This window comes from Amblyomma americanum, chromosome 3 (assembly GCF_052857255.1).
Source record: "Amblyomma americanum isolate KBUSLIRL-KWMA chromosome 3, ASM5285725v1, whole genome shotgun sequence".
Taxonomy (NCBI): Eukaryota; Metazoa; Arthropoda; class Arachnida; order Ixodida; family Ixodidae; genus Amblyomma; species Amblyomma americanum.
Window position 1 is genome coordinate 210365860 of NC_135499.1, and position 27253 is coordinate 210393112.

At 45.4% G+C, this 27253-nt stretch overlaps 1 protein-coding gene across 1 annotated transcript; it reads left to right on the plus strand.

The window, feature by feature from the left end:
* The first annotated feature begins 982 nt into the window (after window positions 1–982).
* On the plus strand, window positions 983–26774 carry LOC144123627 (oxytocin receptor-like). Its single transcript, XM_077656429.1, has 3 exons — window positions 983–1271; window positions 21728–22611; window positions 26087–26774. Exons 2-3 carry the CDS (start codon window positions 21829–21831, stop codon window positions 26510–26512), a joined length of 1209 nt encoding a protein of 402 aa, XP_077512555.1. The 5' UTR covers window positions 983–1271; window positions 21728–21828; the 3' UTR covers window positions 26513–26774.
* The last annotated feature ends 479 nt before the right edge of the window (window positions 26775–27253 follow it).

Consider the following 27253-nt stretch of genomic DNA (forward strand, 5'->3'; position numbering starts at 1 on the left):
CGTGAAATCAAACGAACAAGGAAGGAAAATACAAAACAATTGAATGCTTTTTTTTTCGTAAAGGCGCGTGGCAACATGCTTTTACTAAACTCCTGAGACAAGCAATTTGATGTAAATGACCACATTTCCTTTGAAGTTATTCAAATTCCATCTTTCTAACAAAACCTTACAATTTTTCACATTTCGAAACGGAAATTGGTTTATAACCCAATAAAAGTGCTGCTTAAAAAGAGGGTAGAAAGGCAGAGAACGTCGGAATAAAATATTTAAATCTTCGCAGTTAATGCTGCACATGTGTATTTTACGCAATCCTCGAGCCCTAAAACAGTGGGTCGGAAACTTTGCCCGATGCAGTAAAAACGAAGTCTTGTCGTTAAGAAAAGCTGGAAATCTATCAAGATATTATGGAATATTTGAAGGCGCCAGCTCAAGTTCACAGTACTTCCACTTTCACTGCAAGCAGTAAGCAATATTGGTATTGGGTTGCCCAGATAGACCACCCCTCTCCTAACGGAGACAGGAGAGGAGCACGCCACGTGCCGCAAATCTGTGCACACATTTTTCAAGCACCTCTGGAATATGTGGGACAAAGGAGGCGATCTTGCGAAGGGCGTCTGCCGAGCGGTCTCAAAAGCGCAACTTTTTCTGATATATTTAATAAAAGAGAACGCAAATAGGAGGGAGGAAAAAATATTGGGCGTGTAATTTCTCGGTGTCTTCTCTCAAGCTCGCCACGTGGCTTGGTTCCCACTTCTTCCATGCGCTGGTCATGCTACGCCCCTCCTTCCCCCGCCACTTCGCCCCCTCCACGTGCGGACAGGCCGCGCCCAACCGCCAAGTGATCCTGTCGTCACGTGACCTGCCCACGTGGCTAGCTCCGCCGAAGCGGAGAGAAGAGGGAGAGAGTCTGCGCAGGGAGAAACGGGAAAGGTGACGCCGTAGCGGAGGCGCTTTAAGCGGACTGCGCTGTCCGACAAGCCAACAAAGCGGCTCGAATCGACGCGCTCGCTTCGATGTCGGGCTGTGCTGCGCGCGCGCGCGCTTCTTGGTCGGTGATGACAGAAACGCGGGAAGAGGCGGCCGCAGCTGAGATTCGGTGATCTGCCTACGGAGTCATAGTTTGGTGGCTTACTATCTGCGTGTGAAACTCAATAGTTGCTACGAGACGCAGTCAAGAGCAGCTTTGCGGGTGGCAAACCGTGTCGTACACATGGCGGATTTCAAATGCCAAATGTTCTGCAAGACAGCGAGTGCAAGTGATTTGTGAAAAGGTGAGAGCCCTCGTTCCTTCTTCCCTTTTTTTTCTTTTCCTCTTTTCTTTCTATTTTCTCTCCTGTTTTTCTTCTTTTCCTTCTCTCTTTCTTTCCATCTTTCTTCTTTCATTTCTTTCTTTCCTTCATTCATTCTTTGCTCATTCATTTTTGTATTTCCCCTTCCTTTGATTTTCCTCCTTTGTGTTCTCGTCTGTATTCCTCTTTGAATCTGTTTCCACTTACATGCTATTAATAATTATTGCTTTATTCCTAACAAAGTTATTTTCGCGTCTGTTGATTTGATTTCTTCTCCTTGGCGACCGAGGAATGAATTCAATGGGGTCTTCTTACATGGCCTGAACACTACTACCTTCGCTTTCGAAAAACAGCGCCGACGTTTTATTTTTGCACACCTTCAACTCGCTGATTCGCGCTAAGCGTGCGGCCCCACAGCGTCTACTATCGTACTATCTCACCAGCTGAAACCGAATCGCTAAAAGGCATATGTACGGTGACTGACCAAGGCAAAAGAAAAAAAACAGTGAGCTTTCGGAGCTATTACAGGCGCATCTTCATCCGTATCTGAGTTGCAAAATCTGTTTTTCTTTTATTTCAGCTGATGGCATTCGGGCCCTTGCCTATCGCGTACTCTTTTAGTCGAGTTAAAACTACGGGTTCGAACCCGACCGTGGCGGCTGCGTTTTTATGGAGGAAAAACGCTAAGGCGCCCGTGTGCTGTGCGATGTCAGTGCACGTTAAAGATCCTCAGGTGGTCGAAATTATTCCGGAGCCGTCCACTACGGCACCTATTCTTCCTTTCTTCTTTCACTCCCTCCTATATCCCTTCCCTTACGGCGCGATTCAGGTGTCCAACGATATATGAGACAGATACTGCGCCATTTCCTTTCCTCCAAAATCACTTATTATTATTATTATTATTATTATTATTATTATTATTATTATTATTATTATTATTATTATTATTATTATTATTATTATTATTATTATTATTATTATTATTAATATTATTATTATTATTATTTAAAACTACGGCTGATCTTCGTTCTTGTATATTTCAGCTCACCGGATTAGATAAGCCTTACGCAAGCGTACTTGCCCCTGTGGATTCACAAGTACGGTTTCACTTATCTCTGCAAGATGAGAACGGCAAAACTCATTTTTGCCACAACTTGGCGGTATATTCCGAAGGCGTCGACAGGCGCTACTGCACCTCAGTCAAGCCGCATACAAAGAGCATATTCATACATTAAAGGGACAATAGGCACAAATCGAAGTAAGCCTGCGTATCGATCGTATCTAGCCAATTTCAATCTCGGCAATTTCACTAAATGCGGACCTTTTACAACCTGAAAATAATTCTAAAATAAAGAAATACACGTGTCGCCATCCGAAAGCCGGTTTTCACAAGAAAATAGCGGTGCACTGAGACAGTTTTTGTCGCGGATTTCAGAGGCTCACTGCGCGGTCGTTCATTTCCAAGTGGTGATCACGGAGTCCTTTTTAGCGTATGCGTCACGGGTTTGAATCGAGTGGCGCGAAAATTCTTCAATTGAATTTTCTCAGCGATAAATGCGTGTTTTGCTGCCAGTAAAACATCGGCATACTAGGAAAGAGACATAGAATCGGCTTTTATTGGAAGCAAAAATTGTACGAAGTCTTCAGTACGTAAAAGCTAACTATCCATTTTGGACGCAGCAGCTGCAAATGGTATTGGAAAACGAGTCTGACTGCTAACACAAATCTTTCTTGTACCGGTTGAGAACAAGTGAGTGAGATATCAGACTTAATTTTATTTTTCACCATTGAATCTTCTCCAAAAAAACTGGTTGTTGCGTGCTTTTGGCTGGACTACATCACCCAAACCGGCTCACCGAGTTCATGTGCGGCTTGACATTGAGGATGACCTTGGCCAAACCATAAATAAAATAAATCTCGCTGCGGCTGAAATTCAAACCCACGGCGGCAAGAGCAGATGAGCTTCTCTGGTCGCTGCACGAGAGCAATATGCTATCGCCGCAGTCGACCACGCCTTATGTTAAATTGCAATACAATCTAGCCCTATACATTGCACATCGGCGTCTTCATTAACTAATACTACTATCGAAATAATACCGTCGCCAGACGTGCCGACTACCCAGCAAAGCACAACCATGATCTAATTAGGCTAAACATATCCTTTTGCATGTCTACTCGGCTTAACTACGTTAAAAACCCTACCACTTTTTTCTTCCTGTAACGTCTTATACAAATACATGGCTCCCTCACCTACACCTTTTCTTTTTTTTTTGTCTCATCACCATTCTTCTCATGCTACTTTTTTAATGACAAGGCGCATTAGCTAGAGTGTCCCCTAAGTACTCCTATACGTTGGCGTAGATTGCGTGGCAGATTTGCTTCCGCCAAGTGAATTCTCAGGGGCGCCTTCTGGAGCAAGCAGTTTTTCACCACATTGCACGGGCGCCGAAATCAGATCTCCATTTCAAAAGCAGCCTGCTGCGACACAAAGATTAATTCTACTGCTTTCTCCGTCGGCCTTAAGAGGTTCGCGAGGCTTTTGTCATTGCTTCGATGCTTGAAAAATACGCAAGCCTAAGAGCAACTGTGTAGGAGTCTGCCATCTATTACACATATGTGATTGCCCGCATGATTTGCGGCGCGAGTACTCGGCCCTTCGCTTTTATTAATAAAAGCGCGTTTATTTATAGCAGCTGCGGGTTGAAATACTAATTCCTGCGTTAAATGTTGCACCACGGCACACGGTTTTAATCAGTGAGGGGGGAAATACAAGGCATATCCCAGCGCTTTTGCAGACTTGCTCTTGGTTCATTAATTTCGTGCGTAATTGAGTCATCTTTCAATGTGCCTGGGGCAAGTTTCTCTGCCATGGGGAAACGGCTTGTAGTTAGTTCATTAGTTCATTCAGAGATGGCGCTTCCTCTTAAATAAGTTGTACTCTTTCACTGAATTTTTCCTGGTTTCTTGAATCTTTCTCTTGTTAGTACCTAGAGTTTTAATTCGGGTATAAAAGCCCCTTTGCACCAGGAATAAAGAGCGGAAATTTGTCTCAGTCCCTCAGATGGCTCTAAACTGTCATTCTTGTAATGTTGCCTTTTCTATTAAAAAGCATCGGCTAGTTTCTTTTCACGAACGTGTTGCAAGCGGCTGTCGCATTCGCGGATTTTTGTTTTATCTCGAGCATTTTCTTCTCATTTATTTTTTAGTTTCCTCTGTGTTCTGAGATCCCTCTGAATACATGAGCAATGTAACATTGATTCGTTCTTATACTGCGTAAGAGATACACTGACAGAAAACAGTCTCCGTGGGCGCCAGCTGGCAATCGTCACGTTTTTAAATGCCGCTGCTTAGAGCGGTATCGACACTTCTAGCGGTTGCAAAAACAAACTGCCTCCCTGAGATAGCGACATCTCGTGTAGAAACTGGTCGTTAATCTTTTTCTCTTTTTTTCTCCACATAAAGATGCATGCGCCCTACAGAGGAGGAGGAGGAGGAGGAGGAGGAGGAGGAGGAGGAGGAGGAGGAGGAGGAGGAGGAGGAACTTTAATGGAACAGGAGAGCGCCCTACAGAGAACCATTACCTTTATCACCGCCATTCGCAGTTTCCCATACTCCAGCCCCCGTTTCTCTATATCGGCTATTTGCTCAAGATTCTAAACTTTGCGCTGCAATCTCCGGAGGTCAACGTAACTGCTTACAACATATCTTACTACATTTTGTGTCGAAGTCTCAGGCTGCCCAATTTTTGTCGTCGAATGCGAACGCTCGATTTAGTCACGCGTTACGTCAATTCACTCGCCGATTTCTTCGCAGCTTCTCTAGAATGGGCAATCGGCTGATGGCCTCGTGTTGCGTCAATTTAAGGCAAAAGACAAGGGCTCCTAAAGCACTGCGCAAAACGACTGTTCGTTTCGATGTTCCTCGTAACTTCGGCGCCAGCCAGCGCCGGTTTATTCCTCCTACTCCTTTATTCTTCTTGCTTACGCTCACATTCAAACAAGCGCAAGAGGAGTGCTTCGCCCAGCTCTTTGATGCGGCTTAATATCCGTGGCCACGCAAAGGACTGGAACCCAGCTCTACTCCCGCATAAATAAAGCGTTCTTCGACCCACAAAGCGCTCAAGCGCTGGGCTCGTATCACATCATTTGTTTTTCTCTCTGTATATTTTTATTAATGCCCTTGTTGTGGGACGCCAAAGGGGCCGTGTCCTTGAAAGCGAAGCTGGGTCCATTTTTCGTGCCGAAGAGAAGGTCAGGGCATATGAATTGAAAAAAAAAAAATCGACCTTCATTCTATTTTTCTCCTTTACTGCTTTCTCTTGTACACTTTATTTTATTCCTCTTTCTAACTTCTAGCGCACAAATGCTCAAGCATATAGCGTGCATCGTTAAGCCTTTCAAGACGCGGTAAACACACCGCTAAAACGCAGTCTACAAGCATTTCCTAATAAAAGCAAAAGAGATCATGTATCAATTTACCTTCTTTGTTAAGTTTAGACACACAAACTCAAATATTATAGCCCAGGAACGACCTAATATCTAAGCCCAGGAACGACCTAAGTCTACGTACACAAGTCAGAAACAAGTGCAACAAACTTTAGAAAACTACCACGAGGATAAGGTAATATAAAACAGGACAGAAACACGTGTATAAAGTTTATTCCACTGCTGCTAGCCACAACCTCTTACACAAAAGCACACAACATCAACAGCATAAGCACAGTTCACTGAGTTCACGCACGGCGTACAATAACCGAACTTAAACTAATAACATTAGTAATAAACAAAAATTTAACCAAACGTAGCGTCCGTCTTCTTTTATTACATGGCCCCTCACTCTCTCTCCCCTCTCCCTTCCTTTCAAGAAAAGGTCGCTATGCTGAATTTAGCGCAAGTCAGCAACCTTTCTTACGCTATCATCATTACTGACCTCCTTATAAGCGCTGCGCAACTAATATTAGCATAAAGTACATCATGTACTCAAAATAGTCAAGAGTGCATCACACTGTTTGAAGCATGAAGGCTCAACAGCGAAATCTTAGACAGGTTCCTAAACAATAGAGTAAAAATGAAAATAGACATGCGTATATGGCTCTCGTTGTGAGGCCACTCAAGGTTCTCGGGATGATTGCGTTATGAGGAAAGGCGCCTACGTCCTTCATAAGTCAGTCTCGCTTATATTACGCCACTTTCTCGTGCTCGGCTGGCACGTCTGTGTGTCGTGTCGTTAGCTGTCCAGTCATATCGGAGTGAATGTACAAAAGCTAACTCCCCCTGCAGAAAAAAAAAAGAAACAGAGGCAACGGGTTGCGCCGAAGCTGCACACATAGTATGGCGAGGCCGAATGATAATGAACTCTGCCCGCACCACTGGCCGAGGATGTACAAACAAGCTAAGACACTAACAAAGGATAGAAAATGATCCCCTGGTCATCTCCTGGGGGAGATAAAGCGAGCCACAGTGATATAACAGGTCGCATCGTCGGCTGGCGCTCGGACATCAGAAAAGCTATATTTAACGGATTATGTGCGACCCTTTTTATCGCGCTCTGGAGAGTCGTCGAAGCCCCGATGGTAGTCCCTGGGCGTCGTTAATGCACTGCGAAATGACGTCGTCAGATGTTTGCAGCTAATGAGGCGCCTTTGGCGTGCATGTCTGCGTAGGCTTCGTCGCATTATTCTCGCAGTAAATATTTAATGGACCTGTCGAACGATTCTGCTGTTGCGTTTTTGTTAACACGATTGTCGTTTGGCTTCTTCCAGCACAGCGGCGCATGGCAAAGGTCAACGGTTCACTCTTTTTAAGAGCCGCTTTAATTTTCTCTCATAATGCCCATCTGCTCCACACAAATGGTGTCATTGTTCATCTTTATTATCTGCGTGAATGGCAAAGTGATAATGGATTGCCTGACGGTCAGTGCTAAACGTAAGACTCAAGCTGATTGTGAACTGCTGTACTTTACATTCGCGGCAGAAGCGCCAGAAGCAACGAGTGCAGGGGAACAAGGCAAAAAAAAATTGTACAAAAGATTATGGGGTTGAATTGAGAGATAAATACGTTCTCCCCGCTTAACCGCGGCTGACACAGTTCAAAACCGTCAGACCCCACCCCGTGATCGCGTACGTACGCTACCGAGCGCACGTCGACCACGGTGGGCCTTGCTCTGAGGGAACAAAGGAACAACACACTGACTGACACAAGCAAGGCATTTATTGCTACAGCAACAATAACGCCAGCTAGCAACAAAACACGCTGAGGATGCGAGGTCGTCCGACTCACCAGCAAGGTTACGAGCGAATGTTCGCCCACGCTAGGGCAAGGGATACTCCGAGGCCGGACGGGACGAGATACGGGAGCAAGTCTCCCCGCCGCTTCCTCGCCCCGCTGGCGAAGAGCGGAGCCACGATCGACACGTCCGCTCGCGCCGACGATCCCAGCCGAAGAGAGTGATCTTTGATGCTGTCAGATGCGCCCCGCGCGCGTGCAAGCAGTCTCTGTGGCGCCCTTCCTTGTTACGGTAACTAACCAGGGAATGCGCCCCTCCCTTGAGGCGATGCTGTTGTTGCAGCGTGCATCGCGGGAAAGCCTATAAAGGGTACTGCAGGGCAGGTTCCCACAAGATATACAGGACTGTACGCGCGGTTCTTTTCTAGAGCTTTTTCTGGCAGCCTTGCGCCTCCCATTTCTGTGCTGATACCCGTTTTTTGGGTATGAGACATTTCGCATCTCAACAGCAGCGACGAAAGAAACATCTCTCTCACTGTTTCTGTTTCAAGGTGTGCCTACTACCCACATGCGGCGCACTGTAGCCTACTGTTCTACATTTTCCACGTTCCATTTCCATCGAGGATTCTTGTGATTCAAGATTCGGCATACTTTGAACCCAGGCGAAGGCTGGGCCGCCGCGAACATAAATCCCTCTTTTTCTCTTTCTCTTTCACACGCCGCAACAAGCCCGGGTGCCGCTGGAATACCCTGCGTTACCGACGCAAATGCGAATCCCATTCAATATCCAGGTGATTTTCCAGAACACAAAACGCTGTTTGCGCTTTGAATCCCGTCCTACAGGAGCGGACATATTTTCGCCGTAGAGACGAACAGTGCACAATGAGCCGCGTCCTAAAAAATCTTCGCAGAAACGGAAGGGGCCGTCGGTGTGCAGATAGCAAAATAAAGACGGAAAAATATGGTTGTTCAATGCTTTTTCTTGATTTGGTTTTCGTTTTCCCTAGAGCCTGGCAGAATCAGCTATGCCGTGTCGTTGTTCATACCGGCAGCTGGGCGCCGGGATTGCGTTGTTTGCCGTTCTGTTTCGTTTTTTCTGTTTTTCTTTCTTGAATAGCAAAACAAACACTGAGTTGGTAATCACACAAAAGCCGCGTTGTATTTTCTCTCGTCGCTTGGAATGCGCCCAGCTCAGGGCTGAGGCCTTTTCCTGGGGAGTTTTTTGTTTGCTTGTTTCTTCTGAAATAGCAGCGTCAAGACTCTTCGCGATGTTTACGTCATTGTGAGGTGAGCATAACGCAGATCTTTGGCTCCCCATTGGCCACCCCTGGCGAATGAATGGAATTCAGAGTCTCGATAGTGTTAGTGTCTGATGATATTGCTGGCCTGTGAATATATGCCACCAGTTGTAATGTGATTTAGGTTGTAAGCCTTCTTGGGAAAAGGAGTGTCTTTCATAGAGATATCTCTCTCACTTTGTCGCCAGTAGTAAAGTTGAACAGTGACAATTCCTTCATCGAAGATTCAGGTTCGGCCTCTGGCTTTATGAATACGTAAGCAACTTAATTATCTCGAGGACATATTTGATTGATTGATTGATTGATTGATTGATTGATTGATTGATTGATTGATTGATTGATTGATTGATTGATTGATTGATTGATTGATTGATTGATTGATTGATTGATTGATTGATTGATTGATTGACCGGCTGATCTACCGATCAAATAATTACAAGGACCCACTTTAACATGAACTATCGAATTCAAAGGAAAAACCTGGTGATTTATTCGATAAAATTAGCGAATAAGGCCTGGAATTGTTGCCAGAATACATCCCGAGCGCCTAAAGCAACCTTCTTTTTGAAACGCACAGAATTTTACATGAAAGTTTCTATTAGCATACCTTCCAATCGTAAGTAAAGGCAGAGATACTGTGGTTTTAATGCGCCAGGCGACAGCCTCGGATGAAATGATATGAATTATCTACATATAGGTAGCTGTTTCGGCAGCTTGAAAGACGACGGAAAGCTAAGGAAGTATTCTATAAAAAAGTCAGAAAGGCAATGACCATGGATCGGTAACGCTACTGTAGTAACTGACGTCCTGCCCACTCTTTTATTTTGCAATGCATAACACCGGTAGGTTTAATAACTAACGCCGCTACCGCCGCTGAATGTATTCTCAATTTATTCCCAAAGTTTGGACTGAGAAAGTGACCAGCGGTGGCACTTCTTTCGAAGTGCATTTTCAGACGTGTGACGTCGCTCATATTGCATTAGCACTGCTATTTTTCTTCATGCACTGCGTATTAATAAATGTAAACGAAAGCCGAGGCTGCATCTAGTCCTCGTAACGAAGAGGACTACCGTTTTTATCTTGCCACGTTCAACATACCACGTTCGTCTTCACAGCTCATTAATTGGTTTGTACGAAACTAAATTTCTAGCCACCCTATTTATTAGTGGCGTAAACTCTAAGCAAGAAGTAATTAATTTGATAAGAGAGGTGAAACAACTTTAATTTTTGACGCTGAGTAACGGAAGAAAAATGCACATCCAGTAAGACAGCATCTTTGTAGCAATTACGATGGAGTAGCTGGCAATATTTTTCGAGGAGTAAAGGGGGCGGGTTCGCCGCGTCTTTCACTCTCGGGCGATAATGGGAGGTAATGAAGCAATCCCGACGTTCATATACCATCGACTGCTACGCACACGGAAGTAGACGCTCTCATCCCTTTCTAACCCTTGTTATACATTTTGTGAAAGCGCAGGAAAGTCTTATCTCTTTTCATAGACGTATTTTGGAATTAGAGGAACGTAAAGAGCGAACTGAACGACGCGCCCACTGCACAAAACAGCAGCGAACAATGCATTCTTCCTCTGTTCTACTTACCATGTCTGGCCGTTCTCAAGAACGTTATTGACTGCATTCCCTCTTCTTCTCCAGCGGTAAGCTGAACGCGCGGCTGGCTCTACTGAAGACGTGAGGATCGAATGAGTTGGCCCCTGCCTGCGCATGTCTCTTGCTGACAGAATCCTCTTATCCGGGTATACGGTGTCTCCATTCCGCGGCGCGAATCTTTTTGGCGACATCGTGCACAAGCAGCGCATTATTCCCAGAATCTGCACCAAGTGCTGTGTTGCACTGAGCATTGGAGTAGCCATTCCCACAAAGAGCTTTTAAAAAAGCCTACTGCATCGTCCTTTTAGAAAATTCATACGCCAGCGGGGTTGCTTCTGGGACCTACACTGCAAGCAGTATAAGTTTTCTAGTGTCACAAAGTTGCGAATACATAGGGCGAATGTCTTTCACGGCCATTTAGAACATTGAATTGCTAGTAAGCAAACTATACCTCTGTTGCAGGTCCCCGAAACAAAGACGGTAGGAAGTAAACTTTTGAGATAGCAGTGGTCCGAAAACCCTCTTGAGACGTCGCCATCCTCTTGCATGATGTCAGCAGTAGACGATAAGATAGTGACGTCTACAGCGAAGAAAAATAAAATATCCTTCCGAAGGTGCGGGAGTTGAACCCAGGAACATCAGAATGCGAGGCGAGTACGCATCCCACAGAACACAAAATCGCGTTACCTCTTGGCCAATAAATGTAAACTTAGTGTATGCGCTTCCTTGCGACTGTATGCTAATGATTAGGTGGGTGATTAGAAAGAAAATAATCCTTAATGTACCTTGCAACAGAGCTCAAGATGACACAATGCTTTCGCATTCAAAGAACATAAGTAGTCTTAAGTGCTCTTCTTACTTTTTAAGTGATGGAATCGAAAGTTGTGAAAAAAGAAAGTTGAGGATGTCTAAATTCTCATCAGCCGATAACGTTTAGGCGCAGCCAGGACTTTGCGGCTTCGAATTTCTTGCTATCTGGCGTACGACGCAACATCTGCAGGCTGCGTGCGCTGGCCACCAATGCAGTGAAGTCAAAGGTCACCATTGCAATGCGTCGTTAGTGTCATTTACAGCTGCAATGATTCTACAATGAAAAGCATAAAAAGTTCTTTGATGGCATAAGTGCAATGCCTCTACATTTAATACATAGAAATACATAGAAAACAATACATAGAACACATATAAAAGTTGTGCACTATAGTAGAACCTTTAATTTCAATGCAGCCTTTTTAAAGAGACGCTGAGGAGAACGCAATGCCGATTATTGAGCTCGGTAAAATTTGACTGCCTGGCTGTTAGGGGTTATGTTGGCGTTTGTCCGGCACCAAAGAAAAAATTGTGGCTTAGAAACATGAATTTAAAAACTCACCCATTCGACTAGGACTAGTAGACTCAACACCGAGAAAGACTAGTTTCCGCCGTTTTCAAGTGAACGGTGGCGTAGCATGGCATCGGGGATTCGCGCGAAAAAAATCCGGTGTCGACGATAGCGCCACCTACATTTCGTTTTTGGGTTTTTTTTTTAGCTAACAAAAGCTTCACTGTTGGCGAGAATTGTTTTTTTTTGAGGTTAAAATGTCGTTAGAATACAGGCCAACTTCAATTTTTCCATATTGTCGGTTTGAAATTCGCCACTTCATGAAGAAAAACCACAGGTGAGAAGGCCAAATGTACTTAACACAACACACTCAATAAGATCAGCGTGATTCGCGGAATAAAGAGTTCTTCAAGCGTTAGTATTGATTTTACGGTTTTTAAAAAGGAATTCAGCATGCGTTTGCTAAAAGTAATTTGAATCTTTGTACAGGCTTTCGCACGCTCTCGTTCATTTCAGTTACCCTGTCAATAAAAGTATCTTTATTAAAACAAAAACCAGGAAGACACAAATGTTATCACCTTCCGGTATTTTCATGATTAGCTGGTCCCAGAAGGTAACAAATAAACGCACTAAAGTCGTCGCGCAAATGCTCACTTGCACGCACAGGTGTTTCCCTCGAAATGAGAAACCAACCGCCAACCGCATACCGACCACCAAGTTCTGAGCCAATAGAGAGTGTTTCAACAAAAACGCGCGCAAACTTTCGCTGCAACTTCTTCATTTGCACATTTAAAGGGAAACAAGTAAGGCTATGGTTAAACTTTACAAGGAATATTTGACGACTGCGCCACACGCTCAGGCAAAAACGCCGAAATAGACCCTTAAAAGTCCCTATTTGAAGTCTAAGAGCGAGAGGTTTCGCCAAACAGCCTAGTATTGTCATCGCAGTAAATGAACCGTCGTAAACTTAGACTCCATTACTGTAACTTGGACGATAACAGATATAACACACACGTTAGCGTCGGACCTAACTAGATATTACTGGCGCTCGCAAAGAACAGCAGACGGCCCGGTTGTATGCTCATCAATCGATACCTTCCGTTTAGTGTGCGAATGGTCGTAATTATCGAGGAGTGGCGCACGTGATCGAACACATTGATTCGCACAGTGCTCTCAGCGTGCCCTGCCTCCGTTTATTCTTCCTAAAGTTTTTAAGTTTTCTCAACTTTGATCGCTGCCGATGTGAGGATCTGGTAACCGAACGAAGCAGGCAGGTGCAGTGAGGCTCCGCTAATTAATAGTACGCAGTTCTGAACAAAGGCTTAACCTTGCGAGCTGAAAATCCTCTTTGAGAACAATTTCAGGCGCTTCCCTGGAGATTGAAGTGAGCGTTTTTAATAAGTGAGCCTATACGAAACTGGCCGGTTTCGCGAAATTAAGCTGCTTGTCGCAGTTCCACGTGAGTGGTTCATGCGTGATTAATGGCGTCGAGCCTCGCACGGAAATGTCATGGCTTATCAATTCCTGTCACTGATGCCTGGCAACGATGTTAATGATTACTAGAGAAAGCTTTCCAAAGGGCCCGCTGTCGCCTGATCTGACTGCGCATCAACTAACTTTTTAAATGTCTGCAGCTACTTCCAGGATCCAATTAGTTTCCTGACGCTACGTCACATTCGAGCTTCAGGTAAATGGAATGGCAGCACGGAGAGCTAGTTCTTTAGAAGTTGTAAAAAAAATTGACAATTATAGCCACTTTTTTTTTAATTCATACTGCAGATCATTTTACAGATCCAAGCAGAACAATTACATTTGTAGATATCACCGATACAAGGGCACCAAATAAAAGAATAACTGAGGAAAAACAAGAGGGCTTGCAGAATGGCTATGCGCTGACATTCATCGTGTCGGTGAATTCCACTCGCTGATGATACGCGGTAAAAAGAAAAATTTTAATGTGTCAGTTCTAGCAAAGTGCGGGGTTAAAATAAAGGCCAATGGTTTCTTTTTTTGCGAGTCAGGCAATAAGTCTGACAATTGAAAAACAAGGAGACTTACGTTTTTTTTCTGAAAGAAGCACAAAAAAAAACAGCGACGCTTGCTCTTGTAGCTGTTCTCCCAATCAAACTTTGAACTGAAAGTGCAGCGGCTGAAATATATTGCTACTGCATTTTCTGCAGCTGGTGCTCAGTAAGTTTTGCGGCGTAGTTGTGATCCGGCTCCGTAGTGCCACCAAATATTTGCAAGCGGTTCTGTATTTTTGACCCTCGCTTGCAGCTTATTGACAGCAGCCGTAGAGTTGTTCTACAACTTGAAGATGCCAACATTTGTGTGTATAGGCATGCGTGTTTGCGTGTGTGTTTCTGGTAGAAACACGTTTCTTCGAGCACACAAAAAAAAAACATGGGAACTGGATGCACTGCTCGAAGGCTGCGTTGTCAATGGAGGAGCAAGATGCAATGGTGCAGTGGCCCTGCAATCAATGGGAAGGGCAAACCTTTGGAACAACTCCATCTGCAGATTTCTTTTTTCCTGTTCTCACGAAGGAGTCATTTGTGCTGATGGCATTTGGATAAGGGCAGGCCGGGCTGCGCAGCCCGCATCGGCGTGGTTTTGCTCAGCTGGATACACAAGATCCAATCGGCAAAAACCAAAGCTTACAAAAGGTGCATTGCAATGCGGACCGGCCGTAGTTTGCTTTAGTTTTTTTCTTTATTAAGGGCTCAGGGCCGAGTATTAGAACCCCGCATGGTGGCGTAATGTGATTTGCTGTGAGCGAACGCCAAGAGGCCTGTTAAGCTGTGGTCATGCTTTGTACGACCGTTGATAGATTTGCGGGCAAAGAGAGAAGAGAAGCGCGAGTGAGTCGGCAACGCGGTACTGCAATCGGCGGACTTTGCGGTCGCAGCAAAGGCAATGACGTTCCTTTGACCACGGCAGTGTTGCAATCACCGCGTGTGTGCGGCCTAGTGACGGGCCCCATTCGGTAGAAGGATGGCTTCCCTGGAACCGCAACGACCGTTACCGAGTGAAACAAACGACAGAATAGTTGATTCGCCCACTGCTCGTCTCTGGGGCTCCGTGGTATGGCACGAGGCTTGTGATGGTGATGAACATGTTCAACTGATATGACGCGGCGCAAGAGCGCTGTACAGCCAAATCGACAAAGGAATCTACGCCTGACGACCCCTTGCTACACTTGTAGTTTTGTTCGATCCAAGTTGCTCGCCACAAAAAGTGCAACGGCTAGCGAATGCGGCATACAGGAAATCGGAGCGGTGACCTATCTTTTCGTTTCAGTGGCACAGAGCCCATTCCTGTTTGCTCACCCCCACTTATTGACCAAGGAATCGAGTGTCATTGCATTTGGGGGCCGGTGCTACGCAACGTTCTTTCGTTCAAAATGTATATATCTATATATGTATGTATATATCTATAAGTGACTCTGATTAGGAGCATGAAGTAATCCGAGACCCATGGAACCAGGCATTCGCTAGAAAAAATAAGTCAAATTATGATTGAGGATGAAGGCTCTTCAAACATCGCATCATTTAGAAGTGAACCCATCGTTCTAAACAAGCAACTCTTCGAAAAAAAGAAGGAAGATGAGGTATCACAAGACTGAATTGCACGATGTGCATGGTATTCTAGAGTACTGCACAACGGCAAGTTTCGCTTACATTCGGAGTGTCCACAGGTTATATACACGACATAAGCTTAGTTACGAACACTAAAATTTACTTTGTCTGCAATTTTAGCAAACTATTTGGTTATGGAAAAGAGCTGAACATATCAGAGTAAATCTGTAAGCCAGCTGGCAAGACATTTGTCAAGAGAAGAGCCGCAACAGCCCAATGATGGCAGAGAGAGCAGACAGCCTCATTGCTGTGTCTACCTTTACTACCATGTGTGGTTGCGGTTTTTTACTTCGGTAATATACAGGCAGGATCATATTTTCTGACGGCATGATCTGCTAAGGCTTAATCTTCAAACGTTGCCGGTACACCTAGGACGAGCAAATAGTCATGTTCACTGTGTCTGCATCGCTTTCTATGACGTCATTTTGATAAACTTAGATGAAGCGTGTGAGACGTTCAGAATGCCTCATGCAGTCCCTCGTATTAATGTCATTGCGCACTCTGCCCGGGTAACACTTGAGCTTTGAACTGCCGCTCATTATAAAGCCGATAAAAGTTGCGCTGATCGAATAGTGTTGGACTCTTGAAGGGCAGCACAGCTGTATAGAAAGGAAATTGGTCACTTGACCGAAATCTTAGCCGAATAAACTGATGAGCTTTTCCCCAATGTACTTTTTTATCATTCTGGTGCTCTTGTGACCCTTACATCATTCGAGTCGTAAATATTGCAAAGCATTCGCACACAGATGCCACCAAAAAGAAGCAACGGGTATCTACTGTGCAGCGTTCGGAATTTGTCAAATTTGGCGCAAGTCTACCTAGCTGTGTAGGAAACGACTTCGAGCTTCTAAGTCGCTTCTCGTCCCAATAGACAGCCTACAGAGCAATTGAATCAAATCAAATATTATTTTCTGCATTTGATACAAAATATATTCATGGCATGGAGACAAAAAGCTTTAATGACCTTTCTATATATCCGTCAATTTAGTATACACTAATTTCAAAGTTCATGAACCAACTAGCCAGTGAGAAAGCTTTACATCAACCCTTGCTCATCGTTAGCATACAGTGCACAGAAAAAAAACATCACAGGCTCAATCACTAAAACAATTTCGAATAAGCATCACAAGGAAAACAGTGGGATGAACAATAATAAGAACTTTAAGAATGACCGAACATTCATGACACTAAACAGTAATCTGTTGCACCCGCATGTAGTCAGAATTCAGCAGAAATCTTTAAATTGGCTGGTTTATTGTTCTTTACATAATACTGTGTGAGGTCAATTCATTTAGAAGCTTGCTTATATCATTTTCAATGCTTTCCCATCTACGACTCGTCCTGGAAGACGGAACTGACCATTTGTTTTAGTTTCGAAGAGAATATTTCCCTTCTTGAGGTCATTTTAAATTAAACAGCGGTAAAAAACTACTTGCAACTAAACTTGATGCGCTCCATATATCTTGTTATTAACCGGCAGTATGCAGCATTTGGTGCGCATGCATCTTCTCCAAGGCGTTCATCCATCCCTGTGTAAACGTGCGCTTAACCCACCGCGGTTACTCGGAAGCCGCGTCGTTATGCTGTTGAAGATGGGCTCAGTAGCAGGCCGCATTTCGATGACACCGAAGTCAAGAAGTAGCTGTGTGCCCAGATTTCGGAGCGTAATAAAAATCCAGAAAGTCGAAATTAAACTCCCAAGCCTCTTCCAGATTCGATGATCTTCATAGTCCTATGGTGCAGCTTTCAACGTAAACGTCCACCAAATAATTATGTCTTAACCTATTTTTACAAGGAAAAGCTGTTTTAAGAAGGTCACTTTCGCCAGAAGTTCAGTCCCGTCGCCGGCGCCACGGGACCTGCAGCTCAGAGCGTCTTACGCGCCGGACAACAATCCGTGAAGCGAGAGCAGACGGACGAAGCAGTAACCGCAGTAACCGATACATTGACATAGGCCACGTTCACATGAATGTGACAGAAGCCGACTCCAGTCCACTTCTTGAGAGAAAGAGTAGGTTTCGAGAAGGAAAAGCGTGACTGGTCCTCTACTCTCTTCGTCAACGTTTTTGCACTTTCCCTCAAAAAAAGTGAACTGGAATCGACTTCTGTCGCATTAATGTAAACGCGGCATCATAAATTACCCGCTATCGTGACATAGGCCCACCTGGAGAGTCTACGGGTCTGCGTTCTCAGCGTGCCTTCCGCCCTACCACCGCCGGACGCCTGCATGTTTTAATGTCTTAGAAGGCTGCACAGCCCTCCTTTTTCCACTACCCCTCCCTCTCCCACTAAGCTCTTTCGCTCCATACCACACATACAATGATCCCGAGAATTTCGGAGCCCTCTTTCTTCCGCCCTTTCCCAGCACTCCCGAAAGAGCGAATTCGGAAGGAAAAGGCAGCCTCCGCGTGTAGAACACATGGAGTGCTACTCTGCGGCTGCTATACTGGTTCATTTGCAGTCGACTCGCCGACGCCGTTGTCGGCCGGCTTCAAAGGGGATGTTCTCAGGACCTGCTTCCCAGGAGGATGTGGGGTGAGGCACGAGCGGCGGACTGCGTTAAGTTCAATCCGACCGCGGCGGTCGCGTTTTGATGGAGGCGAAACGCACAAGGCACCCGCGTGCTGTGCGATGTCAGTGCACGTTAAAGATCCCCAGGTGGTTGAAATTATTCCGGGGGCACTAAGGCGCATTTCTCCTTTTCTTCTTTCATTCCCTTCTCCATACCTTCCCCCATGGCGTGGTACACGTGGACGCATAGAAGTGAGGAAGTTCGTGCGTATTTGTTTTCCTAATAATAATAATTGGTTTTGGGGGAAAGGAAATAGCGCAGTATCTGTCTCATATATCGTTGGACACCTGAACAGCGCCGTAAGGGAAGGAATAAATTAGGGAGTGAAAGAAGAAAGGGAGAAAGAGGTGCCGTAGTGGAGGGCTCCGGAATAATTTCGACCACCTGGGGATCTTTAACGTGCACTGACATCGCACAGCACACGGGCGCCTTAGCGTTTTTCCTCCATAAAAACGCAGCCGCCGCGGTCGGGTTCGAACCCGGGAACTCCGGCTCAGTAGTCGAGCGCCCTAACCACTGAGCCACCGCGGCGGGTCGTATTTGTTTTCCTCAAAGCCAATTTATTTGCTGCGCTAAGTGCGCCTTTTCACTTGGGCACCATAATGGCTCTGTTACCATGCCAACGCTGTGCTAGACCTAGCGACAGTGTTGCAGCCCCTCTCCATCGGTGTAATAAAGATTCTTGATCGTCGTTTAAACCCAACACACTGAGTTTATTTGAGGTCACTGTTATTCGTCACTCTTCTTCGCACCCGCCTCAGTGGCTGAGTGGTTATGGCGCTCGGCTGCTGGCCCGAAAGACGCGGGTTCGATCCCGGCCGCGGCTGTCGAATTTCAATGGAGGCGAAATTCTAGAGGCTCGTGTGCTGTGCGATGTCAGTGCACGTTAAAGAACCCCAGGTGGTCGAAATCTCCTGAGCCCTTCACTACGGCGTCTCTCATAGCCTGAGTCGCTTTGGGACGTTAAACCCCCTTAAACCAAACCAAACTCTTCTTCGCTATTTGCTCGTGTCAAGCAACAGCTTTACTATGTAATTTTCTAGACCACAATACTGCAGTTACACTAGGCGGGCAGTGTGAGTGAATCCAACAACGCCCACAAGAATAGAATTAGTAGTAGTAGTATGTTTATTTGGCCATATTATATACAATATGCCCTCGAGGTGAGGCTAAAGGAGGTAGACCAAGCATACCTCCTGACAAGGCCTACACCCCGATCATACATCATTGAATTCACTCCTTAATTTTTCTTAAGTAGGAAAATGCGGCGAAGACAGCATTGTAATATTTCGTGTCGTACCCTGCCCCACCAAGTCGATCCTTTTATTGTTGTTGCTAGCAGTAAGCGTACATTCAGAGAGCGAAACGCGTGCTCACACTATATCAGTTATCGCGGCGGAGTGAGCCGAAAAGTATTTTCAAAACTGCAAAATAAATAGCTTTTCTATGGCAGCATTACAGCCCTACGGTGCACGCATATTCTTGATTCTCCGGTGGAATTTCGAACCATGAATTCTTGCCTATCAGTTTTCCCCCATTAAGAAATTCCATGCCTTCAGCAAATGGTCACGTCGCATGCCTGTAGACGTCCAAGCACGTTGCAGGCTAACGCGGCCGTTTCTCGGGCCTCCGAGCTCACATCAATCGATTCCCACGCAACTGCTCTTGGTGGGCTAGGCACGTCGGGAGCCCCGCAACAGCAAAGAAAATCGCTGAAAGAAGTACATTTCAAGCATTTCTCGCCAAGAGAGATGAATGGGTGCCGACTAGGATGGCATTTGCGCACGTTTCTGTTACACGGAAGTCTTTGCCGTGAACTTGGCGTCAAAGGGTTTCCAGGCGTCAATGGGCGACATGCGAGACAAACAAAAAAAGCCTCCTTTCAACTTACGCACAGTTTCTGAATGCGAATTGAGACGGGCTTTATTCTTTCTGTCAGCGCTAATGTTTAAACTTACTTGTTTTTCTTCATTTACTTTGATATTTGTTCTCTTTCTCGTCTCTTGTGTAAGCACTGGTAGAATATAGACTGAAGAAATTCCTTCTTTTGTCTCCCTCTACGAAATACAATTTAATGCCAGTATTGAAGGAAGAGCATGCTTCGAATGCCTCGCTGGCCGGAATGTGTTGCGCGAGAGATGCTGTAGATTACGGATGATCTTCAAGCCTCCCTTCAAATGTCACATCGCTCTTCGTTTTTAGCTTTAGCGTTATTTCATTTTCTTTTTCTCCCTCTCTTCTCTATCGCTTGATTTTTTTTATTTTGAGCTTGCACTACGTCTGTGCGTCGTCAGCCAGGCACGGAGGCCCGCTATATAGGGTCTGTCTTCTTTGAACTGCTCACCACTGAAGAAATTTGTGGCCAAAAAAAAAAGACCCAGTCTGTTCAGTTCCCCACGCTTCCCGCGTTCTTTGTGAAAAACTAGGCTGTTTAGTCCGATGATAGTTTGGGGCTGCAAAATGTATACGCAGTGCGGATGCGGCGGAAGCTAATCAAGTAACGTGATGCGCTTGCTGATATCTTGTGTCACATAGGCTTTATTTTTAAAATTTGGGGCGCTCCTCTTCTTTGGAAGTGATTCACAAATGTACTCTACCTAAAACATTAATGTCTATCGTCAAAAATTTGGGCCGCAGCCATTTTTATAAACTTTTTCCAAAGAAAGAAAGAAAGAAAGAAAGAAAGAAAGAAAGAAAGAAAGAAAGAAAGAAGGAAAGAAAGGAAGAAAAGAAAGAAGCAAGGAAAGAAAGAAAGAAAGAAAGAAAGAAAGAAAGAAAGAAAGAAATAAATAAATAAGGAAAGAAAGAAAGAAAGAAAGGAAGAAAGAAAGAAAGAAAGCGAGGGCAAAATAAGTCTTTTGGACCCGTGGGCGCAACCGAAGCTCGTAGCTATGTTATCGGCCGGAGTCTCGATACCATACTATTGGAGGTCGAACTCGTTGGCAGATATGCTACCTATGCACCTAGATATCGGTTCGGGCGGCCTGGAGACTTTTGTCTCCGAAATGATGATAGCCTGGCAAAGTGCATTTTGGATCGTTAACATATGACACGAATTTGTTGTTGTTGTTGTTGTTGTTGTTGTTGTTGTTGTTGTTGTTGTTGTTGTTGTTGTTGTTGTTGTTGTTGTTGTTGTTGTTGTTGTTGTTGTTGTTGTTGTTGTTGTTGTTGTTGTTGTTGTTGTTGTTGTTGTTGTTGTTGTTGTTGTTGTTGTTGTTGTTGTTGTTGTTGTTGTTGTTGTTGTTGTTGTTGTTGTTGTTGTTGTTGTTGTTGTTGTTGTTGTTGTTGTTGTTGTTGTTGTTGTTGTTGTTGTTGTTGTTGTTGTTGTTGTCGTTGTTGTCGTTGTTGTTGTTGTTGTTGTTGTTGTTGTCGTCGTCGTCGTCGTCGTCGTCGTCGTCGTCGTCGTCGTCGTCGTCGTTTTTGTTGTTGCCGTTCTTGTAGTTGTTGTTTTTGTTGTCGTTTTTGTGGTCGTCTTGCTGTTGTTGTTGTACCCTCAGAACGCGAAATTGACTGTTTTTGAGTAACACACAAGGTCAACAAGGATGGGGAAAGCATAAAAGTGCTTGCCAACATTTCGACTAAGTCCTCTTGTCGAAACGTTGGCAAGCACTCTGAGGCTTTCTTCACCCTTGTTCAATTTGTTTGTGTCAACAACAAACTGCTTGCCCTCTTTTGCTATGTTTTTAAGTAAGGCAGCTTGAAAATGTTCAGCAGCAGATCTGATTTTTCTGAGACCATCACATGATTACTGAACTGGCGCTGAAATTTGTTCATCTTTTTCAGACTTTGCATCGATAACGTGACCAACAGGACAGACAGGGCTGCCGCCGGGCGTCGCAGTTGGTGGTCTCATGGTGAGCTACCTGACCAGACCTTGAGCAGCAATGCCGAACACAACCCAAAGGCTATCCAGCCATGCCGCCGTAGCTGATGCTTTCGGCAACGCCACAACCAATGCCTCCCCGCATACCACTCCACGAAGTGTTGGAACAGAGGCCGACTTCGGGCCGCAATACCACAGCCAAGTCCGCATCACTGTAATCATCATCATGATCGCCTTCTCGGTGATGGGCAACTGCGTCGTTTGCTGGCGACTGCTACGCAACCACCGCAGACGCCGCTACCAGAAAGCCCACGTACTGTTCCTCAACCTCGCTGTGGCCGACCTTTTGGTCACGACGGTGACGATGACTTCCCAGACGGTCTGGGAGATCATGGGCCGCGCCTGGATCGCCGGGGACGCGTTCTGTCGCCTCTTCAAGATGCTGCAGACTTTCGCGCTCGCGTCGTCCACCTACATGATCGTGAGCATAGCGTTGGACAGGCACTTCGCCATTGTGTACCCGCTCGCCAGTTGCCTGGCGCCATCCCATCTGGCAGCAGCCGCCTGGTTCGCCTCTCTCATTCCCTCACTGCCCAACGTGTACATGTTCCGCCTTGTGGAGGCCGGCTCGGGGCTTCACTACTGCGCGTCGGTGTTCTACGCCCGAAAGGCGGACTCGCCGCTTCCTCGTCAGCTATACATGACCTTTGTGTTCCTCGGAGTCTTCGTGCTTCCTCTGATCCTTTTGGTCGTCCTCTACGGCCGTATCCTGACCGAGATTTGGAAGCAGAGTTCAGCGCTGAAAAACCGGCACCAGACAGCTTCGCCCTTCCCGAAAGCCAAGGTATCGCAGTTACGCTATCATCTCACTATTCGCTGACGTATTGTTTTTGCCAGGTTAGTTACTAAGCTCATCACGGGCTCATTGTCGTAGCTCAGAAAGGCCCGCAGTGCTTCTCTATGAAGCCTGTGCAGATAAAACCCCTACTTCTGAAAACAAGAATAATATAAAAAATTACAAAACAACATAATCTGCATTTTTATATTGTTCACATACCCTCACCTTTTTTGGTCAATAGATAGGGTTGGTGAGAGGATCTACATGGCTAGATTTCATAGAAAGCAAATATTATACCTTAAATATGATAGTACGAATTCAAAAACAAAAAATGGATGAACAAGCTGAGACTGCGTTTTAAATTTCACAGTACGAACAGATCACCAGATTTAAAGATTGGACTAACACGAGCAAATTTCCACCAGCCTGGTACCCACCTAGTGTCAGGAGGTTGCTGAAACAAGGCAGCGAACATTTTATCGATTAAAATTTATTTAATAATATTAATCAAAGTAGTGTGGGCCATATATCTTCGGGTTATTTACGCGCCAGTGACAAACATTTTCACAAGCACGAAAGGCTGCTGCATTCTTATGTCACCTACTGCCTCAAATTTTTACAGCACAAGTACTTGCACCTTTCGTTTCCTTTCAGAATCTTCACATTCTCTGCAGTGCTATCACGCCTGTAAAGTTTTATATGCGTTAAACTTTAACTCTAAACCATTACTGAATAAGTATTCTTATTGACAAAGTCACTTCCCCCGACCCTTCTTTTATACTCAAAATGAGAAAAAATAAACAAGGTGGCAACGGACACCTTAGAAAGAAGTAATTCTGAGTCTTTTCCTGTATATATTCATTACGCTTTTGAGGCCTCCATCTTTTTGGACGCGTTTTTTCTTACGCGCAACGCAAAGCCAGTACAGCCAAGCCCACATATAACGACCGCAATTACGCTCGCTTACTACGAACGAGCGTGGTGCTAACATCAAATTATGTATTCGGGCAATGACATTGCGGATCTGCTACAACGAACAACTGTGGCCCCACAAATCGATTAGTGCGAACCAAGAGGCCCTGCAGATTGGGCCCCACAGTCGAGAACCCCGCTTTTTCCTGGAACGAAGAGCAACTCCAAGCCTCCGTGACACCCCCTCCTCCATTACGTACGAAAAGAACGCGATGACAAAAAAAAAAGCAATGCAAAACGGAGATGTATGGAACAGTGACTAAATTTTTTTACCAGATGCGGCGGTCAGACGATGCCTAAGCTTTACGTCACCCTTCCTGTGCACGGGCATGAAAAGTAGCGGCCGGTCGCTGCTATTTGTCATCGGGAAGGCTCGCCAGGCGCAGTGGCTTGGAATCAACATTCGCGTACCCTACAGGCACGACACAAAGGCCTGGACGATGGGCTATTAGGGCATTCGATGGGCATTCGACAAATGGGCTATTAGGCATAAGCTTAGAGGAGTTATGGTTATGACAGGCGATTTGTTCGCCAAGGGACTTGCTGAGTTCGGCCCTGATATGGCGAAATTCAGGACAACGCAGCGAGCTATGGAAAGTAAAATTTAGGTGTAACGTTAAGAGACACGAAGAGGGCAGAGTGGGTCAGTGAACAAACGTTGGTTATTGACAACCCAGTAGAATTCAAGAAGAAATTAGCTTGGGCAGGGCATGTAATTCGAAGGAAAGATAACCGCTGGTCCTTAATAGTAACGGAGTGGGTTCCACGAGAATGCAAGCGTAGCAGGAGGCGGCAGAAGGTTAGATAAACGGATAAGATTAAGAAGTTCGTGGGGATACGTTGGCTGCAGCTGGTAAAGGACAGGGCTGATTGGAGAGGTATGGGAGAAGCCTTTGCCCTGCAGTGGGCGTTGTCTGGCTGATGTTGATTATGATGACGATGCCGAAAAACATTACGAAGGTCCTGCTTTACAGAGTTAAAGGCCACACCTTCCGACTTTTTTATTATTGGCTATAACATGGGAAGTCCACTTACTACGAACTTCGGATACACGAAGGAAGTTCGCACGACCGTCAGGCTCGTTTTAAGTGGGCTCGACTGTACTCATTCTAAAGTCGCGGCATTCGAAACTTGCTAGGAGCGTTGTTGGACTGGGGCTAACTTACAGCTCTCTTAGAGGCTGTAAGTGTTTGACATGTACTCAACTCATCGTTATTGTCAGTTCGTCTGAAGCTTATTTACAGGAAGGGCACGTAAGTAGCTGTTAGCAAACATACTTTAACCTGGTACTCTGCTCTCAAGGAAGCGAAAAGAAAATGGGTTGCATGTAAAACAGAAGAAAAGTGCTAAATTGAGGTAACATTTTTGTACTTTCAATGCATTTGGTATAGCCTTGAGAAATTACGGCTGTACGCAATTTGTTGTGGTTTACAGTAAAAAATCCAGTATATGCTTTCCAACGATGTTACGCCTGTATACGAAAGTGTTGCCAAACTGAAAATCAAGAAGAGAAGAGGTGATATAAGGGTACTGAACCTTTCATTACACTTAGTAGCTTTTTAAACTCTTCGTCTTTGCTGCAAACGTTTCACAGGTGTTATGACATTATACTGCATTTATGATCTTTAAAAGTTTTCCCATCATCAAACCTAAAGCTGCGCTGTCGGCTGAGGTGACTTCTGTTCGGTGCACATACAACATAGCGTTCAAAATACAACGCTCAGTTTCCAGATTGTTTCGTGTGTTTTAACAACACAAAAAAGAGAGACGTGCATGTTAGTTTGTCTTATACACCCCAATTGTTAGCTATCTACTTATAGCAACTGCAGATATTCGCGTTTCGGACTCAACCACACAGTTCGGTGCTTGTGTAATGCCTTTCATTTCTTCTTTGCCTGCGCTGAATATCAGAAACCGGCACAAATTGATAAGTATTTCAAACGAATAAAAGAATATTACTGACATGGTGCTTTCAGGCGATCGCTTGGACATAAGTTGCGATGAAATGTTGTACATAAAATGAAACGAAGGCACCATTGCCCGTAAAGCTGTAATGTATACCGTTAAAGAAACAAACCCTCGAGCTTGCTCGACGTGAGTCGCGTTCTGCTGCCCAGGTCGAGAGGTCTAAACGTATCATCGACACGCGGCCGCATATTAAAGGGAGCGAAATGCATAATCTTCCAACTTAAAGAGTTAAATGCATGTAACTTGAGCTACTCGAGATCGAAACGTATTTGGAGGCACCCGCTACTGCATACATTGCTAGTATATGTGCTCTCTTCATGATGAGCCCAGTTCAACTTTATGGTTATACAGTCGAACCTGATTATAAGGAAACTGTTTATAATGAAATAATGGATATAACGAAGGAATGACGGCTCCCCTTGGAAGCTCGGTCAACACGGGCTATAACGAAGTAATCGCCGGGCCCCTTCAACTTCGTTATAACGAGGTTCAAGTGTAGTTCTAAATGCCATAATAATCTTATTTTTTTTCTCCCCAACAGGTGAAAACTGTCAAGCTCACGGCAGCCATTTTCGTTGCCTTCCTGGTGACAAACGTTCCGTACATGGTGCTGGAGATGGTGCTGGCCTTTGCCGGATCCGGCGTTTCGCTCGACCAGAACCTGGTGGCGCTGTTCGGCGTCATCTCGGCCTCGAACAGCGCCGTGAACCCCTACATCTTCCTCCTCTTCCAGAAGAGCAGCGGCCGCTCGAGGCGCAGGCGCCGCTTCGTGATGCCCTTCCGCAGGGACGCAGTGGAGGGAAGCCTGCCTCCGGAGATCCGCTCCAGCAGCTACTGCGCCAACGGCGGTGCCGACCACTACACTGGCTTAACGAAGGGCCGCTTCTCGGCTGTGTTCACCGTGTCGGCCAGAGACAACAGCCGAAAGTCGTCCTCAGAGCAGCAGTCAGAACTGACCAGCTTATGACGGTTCGCTTCTCGGGCCCAGTGCTCTTCATCTGAACGTTTCAGGCGTGGTGCAGAAAGAAAATGACATCTTGTGCGGTGCCACACTGGACGTAATGGGTGCCAAGCACGCCATGCAAGACTCAACCAGCTGTGATTAAGCAGTGCGGGTGTCAGCCCCTTATAACTGGCTCTTGCCCTCTATGAATAGACAGTCAAAAGGAATGTCGTTAACTAGGCCGAGAAGTCATAAGAAGAAGCGTCGTGGACGGAATATTTGAGACTCCCTCGCGAGACGACCCCTGTATTACCCTTGCCAGGGTAGTTTTACGCACAAAAAGAACTACAAACGGATTAAAAAAGAAGGAAAAACATTCCCACTAAGTAGGGCTTTCCTACTACACGCGAAGTGTCAGTGCTCTGCAAACAAACCAATAAAGTGGAAAAAGTTTCGTCGCTGACTGATAAATATTTAGCAAATGAGAGCCGTTCTGCGGGTGCTTTCATTTGATAGTGTTTTTGGTTTATGGGGGTTTAACGTCCCAAAGCGACTCAGGCTATGAGAGACGCCGTAGTGAAGGACACCGGAAATTTCGACCACATGGTGTTTTTTTAAAGTGAACTGATGTCGCACAACACACGGGCCTCTAGAATTTCGCCTCCATCGAAATTCCACTGCCGCGGCCGGGATCGAACTCGCGTCTTTCGGGCCAGCAGCTGAGCGCAATAACCACTCAACCACCGCGGCGGCTAGACAGTGTTG